Consider the following 25,793-nt stretch of genomic DNA (forward strand, 5'->3'; position numbering starts at 1 on the left):
CTGGCATAGCTCAGTGGTTAGAGTGTCAGCCAACACACTGAAGGGTCGTGGGTTTGATTCCTGGTCAAGGGCATGTACCTGGGATGCAGGTTTGATCCCTGGACCCAGTTGGGGCATGTGCAGGAGGCAACTAAATGATGTGCCTCTTTCACATCAATGTTTCTCTCTCTCTCTCTCTTCCTTCCTCCCTTCCTACCACTCTCTTTAAAACATCAATGGAAAAAATATCCTCAGGTGAAGATTTAACAGCAACAAAAATGTTTGTGACCCACCACATTTATTTGACAATCCATTAATGGGCCATGATCCACAGTATGAAAAACATACTGTACTAGAGTTAAACTTTTATACACTCATGGGCCAGCAGACTGCCAGGCATATAGCAAACTCCCCAATAATAATAATTGTGGAATTGTTCTTATTGGTTAAGAAGTAATCACATTTCATCGGGTTGATAATTTTTTCAGGCTAAAAACAAATAGTTTGATCATTTAGAAATGCAAAATGGAAATGTCTAAGAGTCATATGCATTTGTGAGAAAAAGAAACACCAAACTAACCTTATTCACCTATCTTAATGGTTTAATATCATGAAAATACTATGGATATAGACTGTTTGGATTTTGGCAAGGGAGCTGATAAAGGCTCTCCTGATACAGTTATGCCAGAGATGGCTAACTGTGCTGGATGCTACAGAGAGTTTTATTAGCAACTGGTTGAGTAACCCCACCACAGAGTGTGATCCAAAGACTGAACACAACTAAGGAATGATGTCTGGAGGATGCCTCAAAGTTATGCTTACTTTAAGAATAACTTGAGTGAGCCAGTACAACTCATGTTTTTAAAATATGATGATGATAAGGGTGATTCACTAAGTGATCATGAGCAAGGCACCCTTTTTGAGACTCAATCTTCTCTCTCTAAAATGGAAATGATAGTAATGCACATCAAGCATGGTAAGTCAATTTACCCATATGAGATTATATGTGAAAATACCATATAAACCTTAAAGTGCAAGATAAAAGTAATTATCATTGTTAGAGACAGGCGACATGGAGATGTATAAAGATCTTAACAGAATAGAAAATAACCTAAATAAGATGACATTTCATGAAGTAAAATATAAGGACCTAACTTTAAAAATCAACCATAAGATGTGTAAGATGGAACAGACTTGGTTTAACAGCAGTTGCTATTCATAACTTTGGGAGTTGTAGCAAATTTAATGTGAATCAACCATGCAATATGGCTACCAAACTAAGTCACCAACTCTAAAATGCATGACCAGAAGCATGGATCTCAAGCCCTTGCTGGTGTGGCTCAGTTGGTTGAACATCGTTCCATGCACCAAGAGGTTGCAGGTTTAATTCCTGGGCAGGGCACATGCCCAGGTTGCAGGCTCAATCCCCAGTAGGGAGTGTGAAGGAGTAAGCCAAGGCTGTTTCTCTTTCCCTCTCCCTTCCTCTCTCTCTAAAAATTAATAAAAACATATTTAAAAATATTCAGAAGGCTGTAGCCCCACTGTGTTGTGCACTGGTCACACACCTCAGGAACAGTGAGCTTATGTTCCAATTGCCACATTTTAAGAGGCACATGGGAAGGGGTACATTTTGAGAGAAGGGTAATCAGAATGTGAAGGATGATTGAAAGAATTAATAGTTTGGCTTAGAAAGGAAGAACTTTACAGAAGTGTTACTCAAAGTGTGGTCAAGAGGCTGCCAGTTCCAAAATCAGTCTTCACTGAAATAAGTACAGACTTTGAGAGTAAGCATTAAAATGTTTGTCACCATTTGGAAAGGCCAGGCTATCCAAGTTTGTGATCAGTGGACACCTGTTATAATTTTGGGTGTTGAGCACAGTAGCTCCACATTATGATTGTGTACATTTTAAGATTAGTTTATCTACCATAACTCAAAGTGTATAATGTACAGGAGCCATTGTTTTACAAAAAAATAATTGTTGGAATTGGCTAGTGATGGAGGATTAAAGATGAAATTTGAAAATATAGGAACACTTATTTAATTTTGAAAAAAAGTAAGAAGGAATATCTTCAGCTTTATTTTCAAACCTCTTTTTTTTTTTTATTCCAGTCAACATACTCTGTGAGACTGGTTTCTTCATAATGATTAGTATTAAAACAAAAAAACATTTTAGATATACATTCCTTCCTGTGAGTAGTGTTGTCAATCCAACCTAAACTAGATAAGAAACTCAAAGTCATAAATACAGTCATAATGTCTAATCAAAGTCTGAGTACAGGCATTTAATATGGGGAATTGCTATCTCAAAGTAAACTTTTTGCTGAATTGTGACAGCTGAACAACAAAAACGTTATAAGTGCAATTAGAATTGTTTATATTAGTTACCTATATGTATACTTTCACTAAAAAATGTGCATTTTATAATTCTTTTGTACTCCTTATTTTATTTGTTTTGATTGTATTTATCAGAATGCAAGTTTGTGTCTATTAAGTCTAATAATAAGACATTTAGACTTCTATTTTCCATAACTCTTTTTTAATTTCATATTTCTAATAACTAATTAATTTGTATTGAATTTTACTAAAGTACCTCAGCCAGTAGCACACTGGAAATCAAAAACAACAGTCACTCACCACAGACAGTTTGAGAAACTGTTCTAGATTGTGCATAGGTATTAAAACTTTCTGAACAGGGTCAGATAGTAAATGTTATAGATTTACAGGCTATGTACTCTCTGTCACAACTAGTCAACTCTGCTCTTGAAGCAAAAAAAAAAAAAGGTATGACTCGGTTCCAGTACAACTGATATCTTGTAATTAGCTAGTTATCCTATATAATAAAACCTTAAGATGCAAATCGATCGAACGGCGGAACAACCAGTCACTATGATGCACACTGACCACCAGGGGTAGACACTCAATGCAGGAGGTGCCCCCTGATGGTCAGTGCGCTCCCACAGGGGGAGCGCTGCTCAGCCAGAAGCTGGGCTCACTGCTGGCAAGCATAGAGGTGGTGGTGGGAGCCTCTCCCGCCTCTGGTGCAGCTAGGTGGTAAGGAGCAAGAGGTCCTGGACTGCAAGAGCCCCAGACTGCAAGAGGGATGTCTGACTGCCGGCTTATGGAAGCCAGCAGGTGGACATCCCTTGAGGGGTCCTGAACTGTGAGGGGGTGCAGGCTGGGCAGAGGGGACCCCCACCCCCAGTGCACAAATATCGTGCACCAGGCCTCTAGTTAATAATAAAAAGGGAGCAAAGGGAAGCCAGACATTATAGGCATGTCATTTGGGTAGCTTCACTAGGAAGCTGCAATTTCACACTCTCTAGGGAACCACTGGCCCATTCCCTGCAAAACACTGAAGGAAGGGGTCCAACAAAGAGGAGATAGATGCATGCTCTGTGAAGTTGGGATGACATAGGGAAGGTACTCGCCTGTCAGTTAAACCTGGGAACAGAGATTGTTGGCCAGACCAGAATGGGTAGGATCACTGCAACACTTTGAAAATTGGGCAATACATAATCCCCTAAACAAAGGAGCTTGCTCTCTCTTGTGGTTCTTGGCTCTCTTGCATTTGCCCATAGCCCATGGCCATGCAGACCCCCCATGCAATGGACTAATGGACTGAAGTTGGGAACACAAGCTAAGCTAGCCTGATGGTGTATTGGATTGCTCCAACATGGAAAGGAAACTGGACAATGGCTCTAATTTAGCCCTATTGAAGCCACAGCAACACTTCTTTTATGGCAGGGCAAAGGGAAATGGGACTTTGGAAAGTCAGGTGTTTGATTCCACAGAAATAAAGCTTTCTTCAATATTTCCTCTGTGAGTCTCTGAAAATTCTTTTTCTTGGGATATCACAAGAAATTCATTCCCATGAGCAACAGGTGGGGACAAGGACCTCTCCCCACCAGTAAGAAACACAACTTTCTTTACAAAACTGGGGGAATAATTGGCTGACCCTCAGTGTAGAGGACAGCGCTAAGTGGTTGCTGTATGAAAGGGGAAATCTGAATTCTGTGCTTCTTCAGAGAAAATAGCTGGAATCAGATAGGCAACTTTACAATGAATCAGCTTTTAGCTTTAGTGATTAGAATAAAACAAATTGCCTTGCAGTGTAGTGAACTCATCATGTCTAGATGCTTACAAGCAAAGGTTGAGTGACTTGTGAGGGATGCTCTAAAAAGTAAATCATGAAATGAATTGGAGGTTGGAAAAGATGGAAGATCCTTTCCAAATCAAACAACCTATGGTTCTAGGACATTCACGTGCAATTATCTTCAATCAAGACAATAACACTCTCCAGGTATATAAATGCTGTAATGAAATGTAATTTTTATCTTATGTGACTCTACTGTGGGAAGCTGCCCGGAGGTGTCTTATTTGCTGGGAGATACAGGGGCATGAAAAGCAGTGGGGATAGAGACCAAGCCTCTTGAAAATTGCAGCTCCTTGGAAAAGCCGATGGCACTAGGCCAGGAGATGCTCCTGCAAGAGGGCAATCAGTCATGGTTTCTGTGTTGTTGTCCACCTTGGTCACAATGTCAGAGAGCTTTATGATAACTATAATTTAAATTAGAAACTTATTTGGAGGCCTCTCTTTCCCTCATGGGAAATCTTAGGTAAGAGTACTGGGTACATATGTGTCCTTCTCCTTCCTCATTTAACACACAGCCTTTTGGAGTTTCCCGTCTCTGACTAAGATATGAGTTATACCACATAAACACTAACCATAATAGGGAATTTCAATGTTGTCATAAAGCAAATGGAGATTTTGTGGGAAATATTTAAGAAACATTTTTCTGAGAACAAGTAGTGCTTGGATGTACCTTGTTTTCCATTTAGATGAAGCTCTAATGTTTATTTTTTAAATAAAAAAGAGAACATTCTTAGCTGAAATTATATCTTCCTCAGAGACAAATGCCAACCAGACACTGCAAAAGGAAGGTGTTTTGTGTTTTTTTTAAGAGAAATTTGATCGTATCTTTACACTGGGAAGGAGCCCACAAGAGTCCACAGATGAAAGAGGCAGCTAATCCATAGTTACATAGAGATTCAGAAGTTATATTCCATTAAAGTTAGCTAGAGCCAAGTGGCTGGGTCTGCCTGCTCAGAAGCAGGAATATGCCACTTGCAATGCTGCCTGGGGAGGAGCGTGAAGCCAGAGGCAGGGGGACAGCTGGTGTCCATTGGCTCCTGAAATGCCTCTTGGCTGGGTTTTACAAATATTTCAGTGAGATTTGTGGCCAAGATTGAGAACACATTCTCCCTCTAACTCTCCCTGAGAAGGAAAGTAATCTTGAATCTTCTGCAAGGAGAAAATCTTATGGTGTTATCTTGTGGGAAGGCAGGTATGATTTCATTTTTCCCCATGCTTTACAAGTGGTATTTAATGTATGAGAAAAGTGCACAACTCATAACTAAGTATGAATGAGGCTTCACTATCCTCATCTAGATTACTTTTTTCTTTTTTGGATCAACTCACCACACTCTTCAGACAAAACCAAATGAGAAGAAAATGCAAAGTAGAGCAACAAGATTCATGACTCATTCACTGTCAGAAATCCAGAGATAAACGTCCATGAAGATCTATAATAATAAAAGTGTAATATGCAAATTGACCGAACAGCCTAACAGCAGAATGACTGTCCATACAACCATGCTATGACACGCACTGGTGCCAGGCCAGCCAAGGCGGGTGCGATGCAATTGGTTGGTGGGGGGATGGGGGAATGCCATCACCCCATGATCATCCCACAGAGGGAGGCCCAGGCCACTGGCTGACAGGGCGATCAATCGAGGGGGAAGAGGAGTGGTGGCTGACGCAGGCAGCGCCAGGCCAAGGCAGGTGCAGGTGGGGGGTGCGGGGGTAGGGTGGGGTGGGGGAGGCTGACTGCGAGCAGCCTGAGGGAAACCTGGGTCCCGGGTGCCAGCAGCCGGAGGGAAGCAGGTGCTGGCAGCTGGAGGAAGGAAGGCCTATCATCACATGAATTTTGTGCATCGGGCCTCTAGTATTAAATAAATCATGGGGGAGAAATCAAGATGGCGGCATAGGTAAACACTGGAAATTGCTGCCTCGCACAACCATTTCAAAAATACAACTAAAAGACAAAACGGACATCATCCAGAACCACAGGAAGGCTGGCTGAGTGGAAATTCTACAACTAGAAGGAAAGAGAAAAGCACACTGAGACTCAGAGGAGGTGCGAAAGTAAAGTGCAGAGGTACGGAGGCGCACGTGGAAAGGGCAACTGAGGACGCCGTTGTCTTTTTCAATTGGGAGGGAGTCTCAAGCTCCCGACTGCTCTGAACTCCAGTTCCGGGCGAGTCTCTGGGGACCCAGACTCATACGGGGAGAAACTGAACTGTCTGGAAGCGGGCGGAACTCGAGGGCGGCTTTCTCTCAGAGGTGCTTGCAGTGATTACTGCGGGACACTGAGACCTGGGGCCTCTTAGGACAGGGCTGAGGATCAGCCATAGCTGTTTTCTCCACCCTGTTGATTCCCTGAAACCCCACCCCACCCAAGCTGTGCGCAGAGGCTTTTGCATATGAATGGCCTGGCCCTTTGCAATCTAAAATTACCTAACAAACTGCAGCTGGGTCAGAGAGACCCAGAATATCCAAAAGAAGGCCCAAGGCCCCACAGCAGCTTGCATTGCTTCACAGCTGGGCCTCATCTGGGCACCTCCAAACCACAAACAAACAAGAGGAATTTGCAGATCTCTTCATAGCTCCTGCTGGATAGCCTCAGGAAGAGGATAAATTAGCACCTCCTTAGAGATCCAAGAGCCAGTGTACCCAGTGGTCAGAGTGGGACCATACAGATTACAACTCCTCAGATCCATAAGGGACACACTCAGGGGGCAGACTCAGTGAGCACCAAAGCCCCACTGAAGCAAGTCTTGCCCCAGAAGGGTGTCTCCAGCACAGAAGTTCTCCCACCATAGACACAGCTGATTCTCACAGCCAATTGGCCTGGAGGTAAATTCCTCCCAGTGATACCTACAACAATCAAGGCTTAACTACAACAAGACTGTGCACACAGCCCACAAAGGGGTGCACCAAGAGTGTGCACCTCAGGTAATTAGGGAGGCTTAGTCACTGGGCCCTATAGGACACCTAGCACACAAAGCCACTCTATCAACACAGGCAAGCAGCCAAAATGTGGAGACAAAGAAACAGGTCACAAATGACAGAAATGGAGGAAAGCAAACTACTGGATATAGAGTTCAAAACCACAGTTATAAGGTTTTTCAAGAATTTTCTAGAAACCGCCGATAAATTTAGTGAGATCCTCAATAAATCTTGTGAGACCCTCGAGGATATGAAAAAGGACCAACTAGAAATTAAGCATACACTGACTAAAATAAAGAATATTATAGAGAGATCCAACAGCAGACTAGAGGATCACAAGAATCAAGTCAAAGATTTGAAATATGAAGAAGCAAAAAACACCCAACCGGAAAAACAAAAAGAAAAAAGAATCCAAAAATATGAAGATAGTGTAAGGAGCCTCTGGGACAACTTCAAGCATACCAACATCCAAATTATGGGGGTGCCAGAAGAAGAGAGAGAGCAAGATATTGAAAACCTATTTGAAGAAATAATGACAGAAAACTTCCTCTATTTAGTGAAAGAAATAGACTTACAAGTCCAGGAAGTGCAGAGAACCCCAAACAAAAGGAATCCAAAGAAGACCACACCAAGACACATCATAATTAAAATGCCAAGAGCAAAAGACAAAGAGAGAATCTTAAAAGCAGCAAGAGAAAAACAGTTAGTTACCTACAAGGGAGTGCCCATATGATTGTCAGCTGATTTCTCAATAGAAACTATGCAGGCCAGAAGGGAGTGGCAAGAAATATTCAAAGTGATGAATACCCACAACCTACAACCAAGATTACTTTACCCAGCAAAGCTATCATTCAGAATTGAAGGTCAGATAAAGAGCTTCACAGATAAGGAAAAGCTAAAGGAGTTCATCACCACCAAACCAGTATTATATGAAATGCTGAAAGGTATCCTTTAAGAAGAGGAAGAAGAAGAAAAAGGTAAAGATACAAATTATGAACAACAAATATGCATCTATCAACAAGTGAATCTAAAAATCAAGTGAATAAATAATCTCATAAACAGAATAAACTGGTGAATATAATAGAATCAGGGGCATAGAAAGGGAGTGGACTGACAATTCTCAGGGGAAAGGGGTGTGGGGGAGTTCAGGAAGAGACTGGAAAAAAATCATACAGCTATGGATGAGGACAGGGGTGGGGGGGTAAGGGCAGATGGTGGGGTGGGAACTGGGTGGAGGGAAGCTATGGGGGAAAAAAAGAGGAACAACTGTAATAATCTGAACAATAAAGATTTAATTAAAAAAAATAAGTCATGGACTTCAGTACATATGGCAAGAAACATCTCTCTTCTACAAACAACAATAAAAATACATAACTATATTTTGCTGAGGAAACACTTCCAGGTCTCTGGCCAAGGGCCACTCATTCAGGCTCCAAGATATTCCAAGACACCGATCTTTGAAAGGCAAGGAGGGGTTCAAATCCCAACTCTGCTAATTGTGAGTGGCTTTCGGCAAGTTCTTACCTTTCTGCCCTTTAATTTCCATATCTGTTACATGGGCTTAATAATGAGGACAGTGCCTAGGACACAATAGGCATGTGTGAGTGCTCCCAACTCAAACCACTGAGCAAGCACATAGAGCCCTTTCCTAGGCCCAGGAGCCCCAAAGAGAGGAGAATAATTGTGGCCCAAATAGGCTATTTGGGGATGACATTCTGCAGAATTATGGGTCTGGGTCTCTGCAGATTAGAGATGTGAATTATATTTTTATTTTATGGATTGCTTAAAATGGGTACATAGCCAGAGGAAATGTGGCTTGGTTTTCTTCCAAATAAACTAATTCCAAAGTGGATTGAAGCTTCACATGGCGTTCGGGTCTCAAGTTTCACTTTCTATTTTTGATCATTTGGCCTATTCCTGTTCTGTATTTATTTATTTATTTTTATTTTTTGCAGTAAAATGAAGAACTAGCCTATGACTTGTGTAAGGAGCATATCATGCGAACATGTCCCACCACACAGGGTCTCCCGCATAGTTGCTCAGACCACAGCCCCAGATACTGATCATTGCTGAGATTCACAAGTAGGCGAAGACCACAGATTGGAATTATTTATTTTAAAATTCAGGATATAACTGCCCAGTTTACAATGTTCTATTCAAGTGCATGCATTGGTGAGGCCTATAGCTAAGCAGGAGCTATGAGGGGGTGTGTCAGTTTATCCAACATAAGGAATACATTGCAGATGTCAGAATACTGAAGTGACCAATTTACAGAGGAGCTTTTGTGAAGGTAACATATAAATAGTCTAACAAATGTTAGTCAAGCCTATCTGAAATATGGGTTTGGAAAGGCTGGTGATAGAGTGAGAATATAATTACTTCACTTGGTTGAAAACAAATCATGTCATTAGTTTGGGGCACTTTCCTTTGTAAACACTGCAGCTGAAGGTCTGTAGAGGCAGCCATATAGGCTAGCTAGCCACATTTTAGACACTCAGGTGTGGCTGTGTTCAGTTTAATGAGAACCATGTGTTCTTGTTACAATCAAAAGATCTGACCCTCATGCTTCAAATAGCATGTATGCTTCTCAGGGCTCTATTCAGCCAGACAGTTGTTGGGATGTTGATTCCCACATTTAAAATTTGTCTTTAGTCTGGACAAATTGTTCACGTTTTAATATTTCTCTAGATATTGTTTTTCACCATTTTATCTCTCTAACTTACATCTTTGATTTATAGCTCAAACTCCAAATTGTTTTTAAGATAAGGTCAATCAAAAGTCATTTGCCTTTTTTTTTTTTTTTTGGTGCTATTTTAGAGCAGAAATTCAAGTTAAAGTTATGTTTAAACATTAAGGTACTCAGGAGTAACTTAAAATCCATTAGGTTTAATGATTTCCTTGTGAAGACCAGGATAAAGAACACTTTCTTTTGACTCTAAGATATTTTCTCTGCTTTTTCAAAATATACTGAAATTTGATTTGTTACATGTTGTGGGTGTGAAATGAAAAAAAAGCAGTCAACCATCTGAACTCTGAATTTCCTAAAAGAATCAATTCAGTGAGAAAGAAAAATATTTTAGCACAGTGGTTAGGAGCCTCAGTTTTGGAGTTAGACATGCCTGAGGTTGAAACCCTGCTCTTGCCACTAGTTAAAAAAAGAATGTGGATGAATGACTTAACCTATTCAAGTTTTACTTTCTTTATCTAGGAAACAGAGAATCCCTACTGCAATGAATTAAATGAGATAGTCTATGGCAATGATGGCGAACCTTTTGAGCTCGGTGTGTCAGCAATTTGAAAAACCCTAACTTAACTCTGGTGCCGTGTCACATATAGATATTTTTTGATATTTGCAACCATAGTAAAACAAAGACTTATTTTTTTTTTTTAATTTTTTTTTTATTTTTCGCTTAAAGTATTACAAAGGGTATTACATAAGTGTCCTTTTTTCCCCCCCGCCCTTGACAAACCCCTACCCTCCCTTACCCCCCAGTGTCTTATGTCCATTAGTTATGCTTATATGCATGCATACAAGTCCTTCGGTTGATCTCTTACTCCCCTCCCCCCTGCCCCCCAACTCTCTCTGGCCTTCCCACTGCAGTTTGACAATCAGTTTGAGGCAGCTCTGCCTCTGTATCTATTATTGTTCAAAAGTTTGTAATGGTCTTTATTATCCATGAATGAGTGAGATCATGTGGTATTTTTCCTTCATTGACTGGCTTGTTTCACTTAGCATAATGCTCTCCAGTTCCATCCATGATGTTGCAAATGGTAGGAGTTCCTTCTTTTTAACAGCAGCATAGTATTCCATCGTGTAGATGTACCACAGTTTTCTAATCCATTCATCTACTGATGGGCACTTAGGCTGTTTCCAGATCTTAGCTATGGTGAATTGTGCTGCTATGAACATCTGGGTGCATATATCCTTTCTGATTGGTGTTTCTGGTTTCTTGGGATATATTCCTAGTAGTGGGATCACAGGGTCAAATGGGAGTTCCATTTCCAATTTTTTGAGGAACCTCCATACTGCCTTCCATAGTGGCTGCACCAGTCTGCATTCCCACCAGCAGTGCACAAGTGTTCCTTTTTCTCCACATCCTCTCCAGCACTTGTCGTTTGTTGATTTGTTGATGATGGCCATTCTGACAGGTGTGAGATGGTACCTCATTGTTGTTTTGATTTGCATCTCTCGGATGATTAGTGACTTTGAGCATGTTTTCATATGTCTCTTGGCTTTCTGAATGTCCTCTTTTGAAAGGTGTCTATTTAGATCCTTTGCCCATTTTTTGATTGGATTGTTTATCTTCTTTTTGTTAAGTTGTATGAGTTCCCTATAAATTTTGGAGATTAAGCCCTTATCAGATATGACGTTGGCAAATATGTTTTCCCACGAGGTGGGTTTTCTTGTTGTTTTGTTGATGGTTTCTTTTGCTGTGCAGAAGCTTTTTATTTTGATGTAGTCCCATTTGTTCATTTTCTCTTTAGTTTCAACTGCCTTAGGAGCTGTATCAGTGAAGAAATTGCTTCTGTATATGTCTGAGATTTTGTTGCCTTTGTATTCTTCTAGAATTTTTATGGTTTCCTGTCGTACATTTAAGTCCTTTATCCATTTTGAGTTTATTCTTGTGTATGGTGTAAGTTGGTGGTCTAGTTTCATTTTCTTGCATATGTCTGTCCAATTTTCCCAACACCATTTATTGAAGAGACTATCTTGGCTCCATTGTATGTTCATGCCTCCTTTGTCAAAAATTAATTGAGCATATTGGTTCGGGCTAATTTCTGGACTCTCTATTCTATTCCACTGATCTATATGTCTGTTCTTGTGCCAGTACCAGGCAGTTTTGAGAACAGTGGCTTTGTAATACAGCTTGATATCTGGCATTGAGATCCCACCTACTTTGTTCTTTCTCAGGATTGTTGCAGCTATTCGGGGTCTTTTTTTATTCCAGATGAATTTTTGGAGAGTTCGTTCTAGATCTTTGAAGAAGGCCATTGGTATTTTAATGGGAAGTGCGTTGAATGTATAGATTGCTTTGGGTAGTATGGACATTTTAATGATGTTGATTCTACCAATCCAAGAACATGGTATGTTCTTCCATCTGTTTATGTCTTCCTCTATCTCTTTTTTCAACGTCCTGTAGTTTTCTGAGTAGAGGTCTTTAACCTCTTTAGTTAAGTTTATTCCTAGGTATCTTAATTTTTTTGGTGCGATGGTAAATGGGATTGTTTTTCTGATCTCCCTTTCTGAAAGTTCACTATTGGTGTATAGAAATGCCTCAGATTTCTTGGGGTTAATTTTGTATCCTGCTACATTGCCAAATTCATGTATTAAGTCTAGTAGCTTTTTGATGGAGTCTCTAGGGTTTTGTATGTATAATATCATGTCATCTGCAAATAAGGACAGTTTTACTTCCTCTTTTCCAATTTGGATGCCTTTTATTTCTTCTTCTTGCCTAATTGCAATGGCTAATACTTCCAGTACTATGTTGAACAGGAGTGGTGAGAGTGGGCATCCCTGTCTTGTTCCTGTTCTTAGGGGAAATGGTGTTAGTTTTTGTCCATTGAGTATGATGTTGGCTGTGGGCCTGTCATATATGGCTTTTATTATGTTGAGGTATGATCCTTCTATTCCCACCTTTCTGAGAGTTTTTATCAAAAATGGGTGTTGGATTTTGTCGAATGCTTTTTCTGCATCAATTGATATGACCATGTGGTTTTTTTCTTTCAATTTGTTTATGTGATGTATCACATTTATTGATTTACGGATGTTGTACCATCCTTGCATCTCTGGGATAAATCCTACTTGGTCATGGTGTATGATCCTTCTGATGTACTGCTGGATCCGATTTGCTAAGATTTTGTTGAGGATTTTGGCATCTATGTTCATGAGGGATATTGGCCTGTAATTCTCTTTCATTGTGATGTCTTTACCTGGTTTTGGTATTAGGGTGATGCTGGCTTCATAGAATGAGCTTGGAAGCATTCCTTCCTCTTGAATTTTTTGTAGTAGTCTGAGGAGGATAGGTTTTAGTTCTTCCTTAAATGTTTGGTAGAACTCCCCTGTGAAGCCGTCTGGCCCTGGGCTTTTGTTTGCTGGAAGCTTTCTGATGACTGCTTCAATTTCTTCCATAGTTATTGGCCTATTGAGGTTTTTAGATTCTTCCTGATTGAGTTTTGGAATGTTGTATTTTTCTAGGAATTTGTCCATTTCCTCCAGGTTGTCTAGTTTGTTGGAGTAGAGTTGCCCGTAGTATTGTTTAACAATCATTTGTATTTCTGTGGGGTCTGTTGTTATTTCGCCTCTATCATTTCTGATTTGGTTTATTTGGGACCTCTCTCTTTGCTTCTTGGTGAGCCTGGCTAGGGGTTTGTCAATCTTGTTTATCCTTTCAAAGAACCAGCTCTTGGTTTCATTGATTTTCTGTATTGTTTTTTTGGTCTCTATTTCATTGATTTCTGCTCTAATCTTTATTATCTCCTTCCTTCTGCTCACTCTGGGGTTTTCTTGTTGCTCTCTTTCTAATTCTTTGAGTTGTAGAGTTAGATGATTGACTACCATTTTTTCTTGTTTTTTGAGATAGGCCTGTAGAGCTATAAACTTTCCTCTCAGGACTGCTTTCATTGTGTCCCAGAGGTTTTGGATTGTTGTGTTTTCATTGTCATTAGTGTCCAGGATGTTTTTAATTTCTTCTTTGATGTCATCGGTAACCCAATAAATATTTAATAACATGCTATTCAGCTTCCAAGTGTTTGAGTATTTTGGGTTGTTTTTATTGTAGTTTATTTCTAACATTATGCCATCGTGGTCTGAGAAGAAGCTTTTTATGATTTCAATCTTCTTGAATTTATGGAGACTTTGCTTGTGACCCAATATGTGGTCTATTTTTGAATATGTCCCATGAGCACCTGAGACAAATGTATATTCCGCAGCTGTGGGGTGAAGTGTTCTGAAGATGTCAATTAAGTCCATCTGATCTAGTGAGTCATTTAGGATTGCTGTTTCTTTGCTGAGTTTTTGTCTAGCGGATTTATCCAGTGATGTCAGTGGTGTATTAAAGTCCCCTACTATGATTGTATTGTTGTCGATCTCTCCCCTGATATCTTCCAGAAGTTTTCTTATGTATGTGGGTGCTCCTGCATTGGGTGCATATATGTTTACCAGGGTTATATCTTCTTGTTGTATTGATCCCTTTAGTATTATGAAGTGGCCTTCCTTATCTCTGGTTATGGCCTTCACTTTGAGATGTATTTTGTCAGATATAAGTATTGCTACCCCAGCTTTCTTTTCCTTTCCATTTGCGTGAAAGATATTTTTCCATCCCTTCACTTTCAGTCTGTGTGAGTCCCTTCTAATGAGGTGGGTCTCTTGTAGACAGCAGATGTATGGGTCATGTTTTTTTATCCATTCAGCCACTCGATGTCTTTTGGTTGGAGCATTTAGTCCATTTACATTTAAAGTTATTATTGAAAGGTACTTGTTTGTAGCCATTTCTTTGTGTGTGTGTGTGTGTGGCTGTTTTCTTTCTGAGCTTGATATTTCTTCTTTTTACACCAGTCCCTTTAGCATTTCTTGCATGGCTGGCTTGGTGGTGATAAACTCCCTTAGCCCTTTTTTGTCTGTGAAGCTTCTTATTTCCCCTTCAATTTTGAATGATAGCCTTGCTGGATAGAGTATTCTTGGATTCAGTCCTTTGCTTTGCATCACTTTGTAGATTTCCGTCCATTCTTTTCTGGCCTGATGTGTTTCTGTTGAGAAATCATTTGATAATCTAATGGGAGATCCCTTGTATGTTACTTTCCGTCTCTCTCTTGCAGCCTGTAAGATTCTCTCTTTATCCTGAACATTTGCCATGGTAATTATGATGTGTGTTGGTGTGGGTCTTTTCGGGTTCACCTTGTTTGGGACTCTCTGGGCTTGTGTGACTTTTTTCTTCCCCACCTCAGGGAAGTTTTCTGATATTATTTCTTCAAATAGGTTTTCTAATCCATGTTCATCTTTCTGTTGTTCTGGCACCCCTATTATTCGTATGTTGTTTCGTTTCATGTTGTACCAAAGCTCCCTTAGGCTCTCCTCCTGTCTTTTAATTTTTTTCTCCATTTGCCGTACAGTTTGAGTGTGTTTTGCTTCCTTGTCTTCTAATTCACTAATTCGGTCCTCCGCTTCTCCCAGTCTACTGTTGATACTTTCAATGGAGTTTTTTATTGAAGCTATGTCACTCTTCATTTCTTCTTGGGACTTACTTAAGTTGTTGATTTTTTCATCTGTTTCTTCTAGCTTCTTGCATAAGTAGTTGAGTTTTTCATCTGTTTCTTCTTGCTTCTTGAACATCTGGTGCATGTACTCTAGGAACCTTATTCTGAATTCTTTTTCCGTCATGTTGCATATCTCTGTCTCACTTAGCTGCTTTTCTGGCGAGTCCTCCTTTTCTTTCCTTTGGGGGTTTCTTTGCCTACCCATGTTTGATCTCGCTGACATATGTAGATGTTGAGATGTTCAGTGGCTGCTCCCTGGGTGGCAGGGGCTCCTTGGGTTGTGGTTGCTGCTCAGACAGTTGTGGTAGCAGCTGCTTTCCAGTTGGCAGCAGCTCCTCTGGTGGGTGTTGTTCACAGCTGTGTTGGCTCTTCTGGCTGGTGGGGGGAGGCTTCACGTACAGCTGCTGTTCCACAGACAGAGGGTGTGGTGATCAGGAGGCTGTGGTGATCAGGAGGCTGCGGTGATCAGGGGGCTGCTGTTGCTTGGATCTGCTGCGTTGATTTAAAGGCACAAAATACAACAGAGCAAGGCACAACGTACCAGGCACTTTCTTGGGCGGCATCCTGGGGGTGTGCTCAAAGACTTATATTTTTGAAATTTATTTTATATATTTAAATGCCATTTAACAAAGAAAAATCAACCAAAACAATGAGTTCGCGTGTCACCTCTGACACGCGTGTCATAGGTTCGCCATCACTGGTCTATGGTGAACCTGCCTAAGAATGAATGCATCTGGAAATGTACCTGAAATAAAATGCCTTGGGAACGAACGAAGTAGAAAACATTTGGTATGGACCCACAGACACTTTTCTGCATTCTTTTCATCTACTAATATCTGTGGAGTATTTGACTCTCATATGGAGTGGACTATTTGCACCTTGACAAACTTCTGAAAAATTACCATAAAGAATTAAGACCTTTTACTTCTTAATCCAAACCTCTGATAAAAACTAAAGCAAAATAAGATGATGAAACAAACAGACCTTGGCCTGGGTTTATAATAGACTTACTTAATCTTCAATGATTATGATAAGATGGGATATTTAGAGAATAAATGTAGATGGTCAGGCCTTTCATAATTTTGCTTAGGTTCATGTTGTTTTTAATCTATGAATGCGAGACTCTTCTGTTGGTGTAGCTATGGTCTTAGTAAGATGTAGACACCTACCTTTTTCCTTTGGAAGTTCACATCAAGTTTCATTGAGGCACACTTGTTCAATGTATTTAATCGTCTAAAAAGAAAGAAAAATGTGATGATTGCTACCACTAATGAACCTAAATTTTCTCTCCAGTTTGTTAATTCTCATTCATTGTCAGTGAAGTTGAAAGTGAAGAAACATCCATTATGTCCCAGGAAGTACTGAACTAGCTGAAACTTTGCTACACAAGAGTCCCATTTGCTCTCCAGCCTCCAGACCTGAGAGGACTCTGCCACAAAGCCTATCAATCTCTGCCCCTCCCCCTCCCTAATCTAAACCTGGTCCTTTTCCTGCTTGTCTTTCTGCTGTGCTTGGAACCCATACTCATTTTAGCCATACTTTCACCAGCCCTTCAATTTGTTTGCCACCTTGATCTTTTATCACGCTAGTCCCCAAATTTGGATCAACTCAACTGTCTGTTTTCTCTCTTGCTCTTGGGCTGCTGGATATAAATGAAAAAATAACTCAAACTACAGTGCTAAATTATACATGCTATGGATTGAATTGTGTCCCCCTCAAACACATATGTTGAAGCCCTAACCTCCAGTGTAACTGTTTTTGCAGTAAGAAGTGATTAAAGTTAAATGAGGTCATAGGGTGTAACCCTGATCCAGTAAAATTGTTGTTCTTATGGGAAGAGGCACCAGAGAGCTCTCTCTCTCTCACTCTACCATGTGAGGACACAATGAGAAGATGGCTGTCTGTGAGCCAGGAAGAGAGTCCTTATCAGGAACCAAACCCTGCTGGTGCCTCCGTTGTAGATTTTCCAGCTTCCAAAACTGTGAGAAAATAAATGTCTACTGTTTAAGACACCCAGTCTGTGGTGTTTTGTTATGGTAACATGTGCTAATACATACATTTATCCTCAGCTGGGTTCCCAAAATTGCTATCCAGCATTCTTTGTATTTTTTTCTCTGGTTGGCTCCCAATCTCAGATCATAAAAATGATGCCAGTTTCTCAACAGATGACTTAGCTACCACTGCCAATGAGAAAATACAGCTTAATATAAGCTATTTGACATAAATTTTTCTAATAATCCTTTCCTTCACCATAAAAAAAAAGATGTTCTTATTTTTTGTTGTTGGTAATCCTCACTCAAGGATATTTTTCCCACTGATTTTTAGACAGAGTGGAAGAGGGGGAAGGAGGGAGGGGGAAGAGAAAGAGAAAGAGAAAGAGGAAGAGAAAGAGAGAGAGAGAGAGAGAGAGAGAGAGAGATATGCCTCCCAAGACTGATGCCAGAGATAGAACCTGCAACCCATGTATGTGCCCTTGACCAGGAATCAAACCCATGACCCTTAGGTGTATGGCCAGTGCTCTAACCACTGAGAACACTGGACAAGGCCCTATTATTTTTCAAAGCTAATCCTTTAACCTTGATTTTGATTTCAACATCCACCACTTCATATGGGACTTTGAAACAATACCTCATTTATTCCCTCTTACCTCAGCAAACTCTTCTCACTGCTTTTCTTCTCTTTAAGCTCATCCCTGTTTTGAGCAAACTGACTAACCAATTTGTTAGCTATGTAAATAACCATCATCAAGGAAACCATCAGTTTTTCATTAATCCTATCTTTCAATCAAGCAGCTATACTAATTACCCCTCCTTATCCTATTCAGTTTCCTGAGAACAGTCTCAATTTTCATTCAGTTCAACCCACTGCAATCTAATTTCATAAAATTCTCTTTACAAATACCTTTATTATCTTGATTTATTTGGTTACTTTTTTGAAAATCATAGTTATTGAATGCATATGGTTTAAAGAGTCAAACATTAACTTTCATGTCATTTTTCATGTACCACTCTTTGGAGACAACTTTTAAAACTGTTTCTTTCAGTGTTTACCTAAACAACATGCTTATATTGTTACTTTTGATTTTTCAGTTTAAGTCATTATCTATTCATTTTTTTCTATGAAAGAGGAGGATTTATTTTATTACTACCTATTCTTCCTGCTCACCTCCCCATACATTCACACCCTTTACTGTATCTCTTTTAACTATAGTTATGTCACAACTTCATAATTTTTGCTAAATCAATACTCAGTTTTTATTATGGCCATGTAAATGCTTTTCATATGTATATCGTACTCTGATTATTTTTTCTTTCATTCTCAACTTTTCACTCTCCCAGGAGGTAATAATCATTTGTTTACTTGTTTTCATAGTTTTCTATGTACTTATCCCTAAATTCAAACTCAAATCTTTCCAATTATCTAAATCTCTAAGTGTGTTAAAACATATCAGGTAGTCTATTAATTTAATTTCCCTGGAGACAGCTCTCTCAGAGCCTTCTGACCTGTTCTAGTTTGAATTTGCAGGAGTTTTTGTTGTTAATGTTGTTTGTTTGTTTTCAAATCATGGACTAATCAAATTTCTCAGAACTCAGATTATTTTTAACTTGTCCAATACGCTGAAGCTGAGTTACAAAAGAGGCCTGGTAATTTCAATATTTAGAATGTAGATAGACTATCACTTAAGCCCTTGTTTTTGAAAGAGTTCCCACCTTCAATGATGCCTGATGCCCCCTAGTCTAGGGAACTTCTGTTTCAGCCTCTCCAGCGAATTAACATATAACCTTGATGGCGTGGGAGTAGTCACCCAAATATAGATTTGGGAAATATATCTACTTTAAATAACACTTTTAAACAACCCTTTTATTTTTTAGCCCACATTCAACCTCATTTCCCATTTTTGAACATTTTACGATTCTGAAGTACAAACTGATCTATTTTATGACTTCTTTCACTGACCATGTAAATTTTTTTTCTTGGGCTTACTGGTACTCCATTTCATATTTCTGTTTTTCTGCTTTGAAAATTTTATACTTGTGATCTTTCTGTATTAACAATTGCTTTTGTAAATGAATGTCTCCATAAATTAGTGGGAATTTAAAAGCAAGCAAATTCAGATGTTCAATCTCCCATCTTTGACAAATGACTTAATTTAGTATTTTCGTTATGAATAGATCTTAAGTTTTCAAGTCAGTAAGTTTTGGCAATTGTAACTATCCTCAAACAAGGTAAGAATATTTCTTTACATCAGAAAATTATCTTGTGCTCCTTTACTGTCAATTCTCACCACCACCACACCCCCTCCTACCATCCCCAGAGTATCCTGTTTCTGATTTCTATCATCCATAGATTTGGTTTTGCCAATTCTTGGTCATCATATATATGGAATTGCACAGTGTGTTCTATTTGTGTCTGGCTTTTTTCTCTTCAGTATAATGTTTTTGAGATTAATTCATGTTGTTCAGTATAATAGTAATCATCCTTTTTAGTTGCTCAGTAGTATGCCATGGTATGAAGGTTTACCTATTCTCTTGCTGATGAACATTTGGACTGTTTCTAGTTTTGCCCAATAATTTTTAGTCATCAAATCCCAAAGCTTCTTTTTAGCAGACATAGTTGTAGCAGTGGACACTAATTACCATTCACTGTCCCTTCAAACTCTCCTCATCTTTGACATTCAAGATGAGAAAATCTTTCCTCTCTCTAAACATTATCTCTTTCCTGTCACTAAGCAGTACAGGAAACTTATATATTTTGACCCTTAACTTATATATATTTTTAGAATTCATGGTTATGCTAAAATATCTTATCACATCTTTAAATAAATTACACTCTTATCATGTTCAATTCTCTTTCTCTAGCTCAGACACCTCACCTGAATCCCAGTGACATTTCTAGGTACTCACTAATCTCATCCATTTGTGGGGTCTTGCTTGCCCTTCAAACTCAACTACCAAAACTGACCTCTAATTTCTTCAGAACCTGCTTCTCCTTTTTAATGTTTTGTCTTGATTAAAAGTATAACCAAGTAGGCCACTGAAATAGAAAAACAGAGTAATCTTAAGGTTTTTCTTTTTAAGACCAACATTTATTTTGATCACCAAGTCCGGTCAGTTATACCTCTGGATATTTTTAATATCTTGCTTCTTCTTTGGTCCTCATTCAGTCCCTTATCTTTTAATTGGTTTCACCACTACTTCAAATGCTTCACATTAAAACCTATTTTATTTCTCAACTTTTTATCATGTCATTTAGTTACTTAAAAAATATTTGATGATTCCCCTCATTTTCCACCTTCACTGTCAAATATAATAAGCAACTCTGAATTAAAAGCAGACCATTTAGTCTGGACCTGTCTTCAGCACTTTCTTGACCTTTGCTCCTGTAACTGACAGTCTATCTTTTGGGCAGTTCCATATGTGCCTAACATCTACCCAAGAGTAAGTGTGGTATGTGAAGTAAATTTTGTATATATTTTCATTAGGAAGCTCTGATATATAAGAGCTTAAATAAAAAAATGTTGCTCATTTAGCAGCTCTGCAACAAGTTTGTTTAGGAAAGGAATGCCTATTATTTATAAAATTTACCTGTCTAACAAACTTGTTCTTCCATTATGGCTTGGAAGCACAAACAAACCATTTTATTCTGTGCAAAAAGTTTTGATGTACTACATATACAAAAGACATCCAAGGGCTTATCCTGTATATAGCATAAGCTTGAATACACTTTATACTTTCTGACACACACACAGGAGGCTTATTGTTTATTTATTTATATATTTTTATTGATTTCAGAGAGAAAGGGAGAGGGAGAGATAGAAACATCAATGATGAGAGAGAATCACTGATTGGCTGTCTCCTGAATGCCCCCCACTGGGGATCGAACCCGAAACATGGGCATGGCCCGACTGGGAATCAAACCGTGACCTTCTGGTTCATATGTCCACAGTCAACCACTGAAGCACATAGGCTGGGCAGGAAGTTTATTGTTTTTTAAAGCTAGAGACTAACTAGATATTACTACCTAGGTTTGGGTCCTTTTATCACCTCCGAAGTCAGATATTTGCCTGCATCTTAACTTTTCTCCTCTACTTGGAGAAAATATTAGCAAACATATATTTTATAAAGGACTTGTTTTCAGAATATATCAAAAACTCAAATCCACAATATGTTATGCAACCTGATTTTTTAAATGGGCAAACTATTTAATAGACAGATATGAAAGAAGATATACAAATGACAGATGAAAAAAGATGCTCAACATCATTAGTCATAGGAGACATGAAAATTAAAGTAACAAGACACCACTATATACACTAGGGTCCCTAAATTAAAAACATTGACAATACTAAGTTTTAGCAAGAATGCAGAAACACTGAAATTTCAAAAGGGTAAGGCTTAGCAATTTCCTATAACATTAAACATATTCTTGGCATCTGACCAAGCAATTCTACTCTTAGTTCTTTATCCAAGATAAAATAAACCACACATTCAAAGACTTGTACTTGAATTTCAAAGCAATCTACACTAATAAAAGAGAAACATGCAAATTGGTGTCACTCCGCTACCCTTCCCATTGGCTAATCAGGGCAATATTCAAATTAACTGCCAGCCAAGATGGCGGCTGGCAGCCAGGCAGCTTGAAGCGAACATGAGGCTTGCTTGCTTCAGTGATGGAGGAAGCCAACGTTCCCTGCCTGCCGCTGCCGGCCTCTGAGCTTGCAGTTTGAAACATTGTTACAAATATAGAAGCTAAACAAACTCCAGAAACCTGCTTTCAGCCAGCCGGGATCTCAGAGCTGGAATTGAAACAGTGTTTCGATTATAGAACCCAAACAAACCAGATACCTGCTTTCAGCAGCCGAGGCCTAAGAGCTGGAGCCAAGCCTCAGAGCTAAAGCTGGCCCAGAATAGAAAAAAAAAAAAAGAAAAAAAGGAGCGGTTGGGAGCTTCAGTCACCCGCCAGCCTGAAAACAGCCCTCAGCCCCTCACCCAGACTGGCCAGGCCAGTGGAGACCCCCACCCTGATCCAGGACACCCTTCAGGGCAAACCAGCTGGCCCCCACCCATGCACCAGGCCTCTATCCTATATAGTAAAAGGGTAATATGCCTCCCAGCACCGGGATCAGCGGAGCCACGAGGCCTCCCGGCACCGGGATCAGTGTGACAGGGGGCAGCGCCCAAACCCCCTGATTGCCCTGAGGCTCTGTGTGTGACAGGGGGCGGGGCCACAACCTCCCTATCCACCCTGCTCTGTTTGTGACAGGGGAAGGCGCCCCAACCCCCTGATCAGCCCTGCTCTGTGCCTGATAGGGGGGAGCTCCCCAACCCCCTGATCGCCCTGCGGCTCTGTATGTGGCAGGGTGCGATGCCCCAACCCCCTCACCCCCGCCACGGGCCCTGCTCTGTGTGTGATGGGGTGGAGCCGCAACCCCCTGATGGGCCCTGCTCTGTGTGTGACAGGGTGAGGCGCCCCAACCCCCTGATCGGCCCTGCTCTGTGGGTGATAGAGGGTGGCGCCCCAACCGCCCCCCACGGGCCCTGCTCTGTGTGTGATGGGGTAGAGCCATAACCTCCCCATCGGCCCTGCCCTGAATGTGACAGGGTGCGGTGCCCCAACCCCCTGATCCACCCTGCTCTGTGTGTGACAGGGGGCAGTGCCCCAACTCCCCTGTCGGCCCTACTCTGTGAGTGACAGGGGGGAGCTCCTCAACCCCTTGATCGGCCCTGCTCTGTGTGTGACAGGGGGGAGCTCCCCAACCCCTGATGGGCCCTGCTCTGTGCATGACAGGGTACGGAGCCCCAACCCCCCTGATAGGCCCTGCTCTGTGGGTGACAGGGGGCAGTGCCCTAACACCCTGATTGGCCCTGCTCTGTGCGTGACAGGGGGTGGCGCCCCAATCTCCCCATCGACCCTGCCTTGAGTGTGACAGGGGGCGGTGCCCCAACCCCCCAATCGGCCCTACCCTGAGCGTGACTAGGGGTGGCATCTCAACCTCCCAATCCACCCTGCTCTGTGCATGACAGGGGGTGGCGCCCAACTCCCCAATCAGCCCTGCTCTGAGCCCAACCAGGGGCTGCACCTAGGGATTGGGCCTGCCCTCTGCTACCTGGGAGCAGGCCTAAGCCAGCAGGTTGTTATCTCCCGAGGGGTCCCAGACTGCGAGAGGGCACAGGCCGGGCTGAGGGACCCCCCCTACCCCCCGAGTGCACAAATTTTTGTGCACTGGGCCTCTAGTGTTATTTATAAAATAGACAAAAGGGGAAATAACCCAAATGCCCATCAACTGCTAAATGGATATTAAAAACTGTGGTGCATCCATACAATTAAATACTCAGTAATACAAAGGCACTCAAATTACTGATATAAGCAACAACATGGATTAATCTCAAAGGCATTATGCGAAGTGAAAGAAGCCAGACACAAAGAGAATGCGTACACGCTATGATTGCTTTTATACAAAATTTTAGAAAATATAGAATTGAAATGACAGAAAACAGTACAGTGGTTGTTAAATGCCAGTAACAGAAGATATTTTTTAGGTAGTAGAAATGTTTTATATCAAGATTGTGTTATAGTTACATAACCATACATCTGATAAAACTGGTCAAATTGTATACTTTAAGTTGATGATTTTATTTGAATGTTAATTATACTTCAATTATGCTGAATAATAATGCAAGTGAGTTACATCAGTGGGAATGATGAAGTAAAGATCTCTGTCTGAAACTCTGCTTCTCCATAAAATCAATAAGAATATTGCAGAAATTATCAAAATAAGCTTAAACTTTATATTTTATTTATTTATTTATTTATTTATTTATTTATTTATTATTTTTTAGAATATTCTTTTTATTGATTTCAGAGAGGAAGAGAGAGGGAAAGAGAGCTAGAAACAATAATTATTAGGGAGAATCATTAATTGGCTGCCTCCTGCATGCCCCCTACTGGGGATCAAGCCTGCAACCCAGGCATGTGCCCTTGACTGGAATCGAACATGAGACCCTTCAGTCCGCAGGCCGACACTTCATCCACTGAGCCAAACCATCTAGGGCTACATTTTATTTTTTAATTACACTTTACATTCAATATTATTTTGAATTAGTTTCAGGTGTAGAGTATAATGGTTACACAATCGTATATTTTACAAAGTGTTCCCACTGATACTTCAAGTACTCACCTGGCACCAAACATAGTTATTACAATATTATTGACTGTATTCCCTATGCTCTACTTTACATCCCCATAACTATTTTGTAACAACCAATCCGTACTTCTTAATTCTTTCACTTCTTTTAGCCAGTCCCCCAATCCCCATCTCCTCTCATAACCATCAGTCTGCTCTCTATGAGTATGTTTCAATTTTGTTTGTTTATTTTGTTCTTTGGATTTCACATTGCTGGTGGGAATGCATATTGGTGCAACCATTATGAAAAAGAGTATAGAGGGTTCTCAAAAAATTAAAAATGGAACCCAGCAATTCCACTGCTGGGAATATATCCAAAGAAACCCAAACACCAATTCAAAACAATATATTAACCCCTGTGTTCATTGCAGCATTATTTACAATAGCCAAGATATGGAAAAACCCAACTGCCCATCAATAGACAAGTGCATAAAAAGAACTGTGGTTTACACAATGAAATATTACCTGGTCATAAAATTGAATACAATCTTACCATTTGTGATAGTATGGATAGACCTAGAGCAGTGATTCCCAAAGTGGGCGCTACCGCCCCCTGGTGGGCGCTGCAGCGATCCAGGGGGGCGGTGATGGCCACAGGTGCATTTGTTTTAACTTTTTTTGTATTACCTTTCTATTCTGAGTTCAATAAATAGTTTCATAATTTCAAACTTCAATGTTTCTAATTTACACCTTTCTTTACTATATTTTACGAAAAAGGTAGAAACATTAATACATATATCTTTCTTTTTAATTGCTATTAAAATTTAAAAAAATTAATTTCCAGGGGGTGCTGAGTAGTATTTTTTCTGGAAAGGGGTGGGGGGTAGGCCAAATAAGTTTGGGAACCACTGACCTAGAGGGAATTATGCTAAGTAAAATAAGTCAGTCACAAAAAGACAAGTACAAAATAAGCTTTTTAAGAGCTCTGGAAATTAATAAAGGCTTGCAACAATCTAAGTACCGTTGGAAAATGGTGAGTCTATGTAAGGACAGAGCTTTGTGGCATTTGAACTTGGCCTATTCAATTGTCCTTTTCCCAAGTATGCAGGAGCTTTGAAAAACAACAGTTAACAATCAGAGTAACTGTGCACATCGGCAGCCTAGCAGCCACTAGAAAGGGCAGAATGGGTTTGATCTCCCCAAAAGCTCCATTATTAAAGAACTGTCATTATCTAAGCTGTCTGGCAATTCACTGAATGCCCTTATTCACAGGGCTTGTCTTTATTTAACTTGATTATGAGCTCATCACTGAGACTAGCTTATTCACAAAGGGTTTGTCAAAATCAATCAGCAGCAATTATTTAACA

At 40.2% G+C, this 25,793-nt stretch overlaps 1 protein-coding gene across 3 annotated transcripts in view; it reads right to left on the reverse strand.

Moving 5' to 3' along the window:
- STARD13 (StAR related lipid transfer domain containing 13) overlaps window positions 1-25,793 on the reverse strand; it is a 334,315-nt gene that overhangs the window by 67,074 nt on the left and 241,448 nt on the right. For all 3 annotated transcript variants that reach the window (XM_070409174.1, XM_070409173.1, XM_070409172.1), the window contains exon 4: window positions 16,472-16,535. In XM_070409174.1, coding sequence (XP_070265275.1) covers window positions 16,472-16,535 — 64 coding nt within the window. The remainder of the gene's footprint in view (window positions 1-16,471; window positions 16,536-25,793) is intronic.

This window comes from Myotis yumanensis, unplaced genomic scaffold, assembly GCF_028538775.1.
Source record: "Myotis yumanensis isolate MYYU_CA2020_CCGP unplaced genomic scaffold, mMyoYum1.0.hap1 SCAF_3, whole genome shotgun sequence".
NCBI classification, from domain to species: Eukaryota; Metazoa; Chordata; class Mammalia; order Chiroptera; family Vespertilionidae; genus Myotis; species Myotis yumanensis.